Source organism: Cariama cristata, unplaced genomic scaffold (genome assembly GCF_000690535.1).
Source record: "Cariama cristata isolate BGI_N322 unplaced genomic scaffold, ASM69053v1 scaffold24572, whole genome shotgun sequence".
Lineage (NCBI taxonomy): Eukaryota > Metazoa > Chordata > Aves > Cariamiformes > Cariamidae > Cariama > Cariama cristata.
The window spans coordinates 1-1,971 of record NW_009603576.1 but is presented as its reverse complement, the minus strand read 5'-3'; the positions used below and the strand labels follow the sequence as shown (position 1 = coordinate 1,971).

General features: G+C 50.6%; 1 protein-coding gene across 3 annotated transcripts; it reads right to left on the bottom strand.

Moving 5' to 3' along the window:
• Positions 1-971: 971 nt before the first annotated feature.
• Positions 972-1,747, bottom strand: LOC104156989 (polyubiquitin-B). 3 transcript variants are annotated; one of them, XM_009695263.1, is made up of 2 exons: positions 1,518-1,740; positions 972-1,289 (listed from the first exon to the last, which is right to left on the bottom strand). In XM_009695263.1, exons 1-2 carry the CDS (start codon positions 1,738-1,740, stop codon positions 1,051-1,053), a joined length of 462 nt encoding a protein of 153 aa, XP_009693565.1. In that variant the 3' UTR covers positions 972-1,050. The 3 variants fall into 3 exon arrangements, with proteins under 3 accessions (XP_009693565.1, XP_009693563.1, XP_009693564.1); XM_009695262.1 differs by having other exon boundaries at positions 979-1,120; positions 1,349-1,747; XM_009695261.1 differs by having other exon boundaries at positions 972-1,747.
• Between the last annotated feature and the right edge of the window lie 224 nt (positions 1,748-1,971).

Here is a 1,971-nt window from a genome sequence, read left to right as displayed (position 1 = left end):
TCTTACCCTTCCAATCCAGAAACCATAAGATCACTTCAGGTCCCACTGATGGCAGTGATCAGCTGAAACCACTAGTGCAACTCCCAGCACCTCCCCTTCCAAAGATAGGTCACTTTACCACTCTTCTAAAGGGTGGGTTTGGTTTTTTACTTTTCAGCCTCCCCTTTTCACATCTCCTGATCCCCAGTGCAACATGGTTAACTACTCATGAGCTCCTACATTCAGCAACCTCCAGTTCACCACAAAACACTTCAGAGGAGATTTCTCTTTTGCCAAGTGTTTTTACAGCACATGGGAACTGCTCCATGACATTCCAGCTCATTTACACTGTAGTATTTCCACTTAATGCACAGCCAGAATGAAAGCACATTCCCTAAGATTCTAAACAAGCTAGTACACCGGAAACTACAAAGTTCACTTAATATGCCTAAGCTTTTTTAAAAATTGTCTACCCCGTAACTGGATGAGGGACTCACAGTAGCCAGAAGACTTGTCAAGGCCCTGGTCCAAGGGCCGCGGGATCAGCAGTGACGTTCCACCGCTGTCAGAGCAGGCTGCTGGCTGTTGGTGGAACTCTGGCATTACCCTTTCGCTGTTACTCCATTAATGCAAAAACACCGGGGGCTGGACCTGGCAGTTACTGGGCAAAGTAGTATCATCAAAGCCTCCCAACTCAAAAACAATTGCAGTTTCACATTGCATATGCATGCTTACACAACCACAACAGCTGCATAACATCTGCAGACTGGCACTGAACTTCAGCCAGTGCTTCAGCTAGCTCCGAGAACACTTACACAACCTCAGGAAAACCACACCTGAAGGATTAGTTATGCTTGCCAGGCATGTGGTAAGCCTTGCATAAGGCAGTTTTGTAATACCTTTGTATATGGAAGTCATGTAATTATTGTTTATTAGAAATCTACATTTGGTTAATGGCATAAATAGCTGTTCACAGAACTTGAGACATGGACTTCTGTGGATGCAACAGCTTTATTGGAATGAACAAGTGCAGAGAAACTTTTACTTGGAAGCACGCAACAACCAGACAGTTCAGTTACCACCCCTCAGACGCAGCACAAGATGCAAGGTGGATTCCTTCTGGATGTTGTAGTCGGACAGGGTGCGCCCATCTTCCAGCTGCTTGCCTGCAAAGATCAGCCTCTGCTGATCGGGGGGAATGCCTTCCTTGTCCTGGATCTTAGCTTTCACGTTCTCAATGGTGTCACTGGGCTCAACCTCCAAGGTGATGGTCTTGCCTGTCAGGGTCTTCACAAAGATCTGCATGCCACCTCTCAGGCGCAGCACAAGATGCAGAGTAGACTCTTTCTGGATGTTGTAGTCGGACAAGGTGCGCCCATCTTCCAGCTGCTTGCCTGCAAAGATCAGCCTCTGCTGATCGGGGGGAATGCCTTCCTTGTCCTGGATCTTGGCCTTGACATTCTCAATGGTGTCACTGGGCTCAACCTCCAAGGTGATGGTCTTGCCTGTCAGGGTCTTCACAAAGATCTGCATGCCACCTCTCAGGCGCAGCACAAGATGCAAGGTGGATTCCTTCTGGATGTTGTAGTCGGACAGGGTGCGCCCATCTTCCAGCTGCTTGCCTGCAAAGATCAGCCTCTGCTGATCGGGGGGAATGCCTTCCTTGTCCTGGATCTTGGCCTTCACGTTCTCAATGGTGTCACTGGGCTCAACCTCGAGGGTGATGGTCTTGCCGGTCAGGGTCTTCACAAAGATCTGCATTTTAATCTGGAAGAAAACCCCCTGTACTTTAGTCACTCTCCTCCTTCCCTCCCACGGGAAGCCGCAGCAAGGGCAAGCGGCAGGAGCCCGGCTCCCCCAAGGCGGCACACGGGCGGGCCTGCACTCCCCGAGAGGCCTGGCCCCGCTTCACGCCCTGTGACGTCACAGTGGAGAAACCGCCCACATCCCCGAGAGAGGCGGAGCCACCCACCCCGTTCCCCTTCCCGCCAA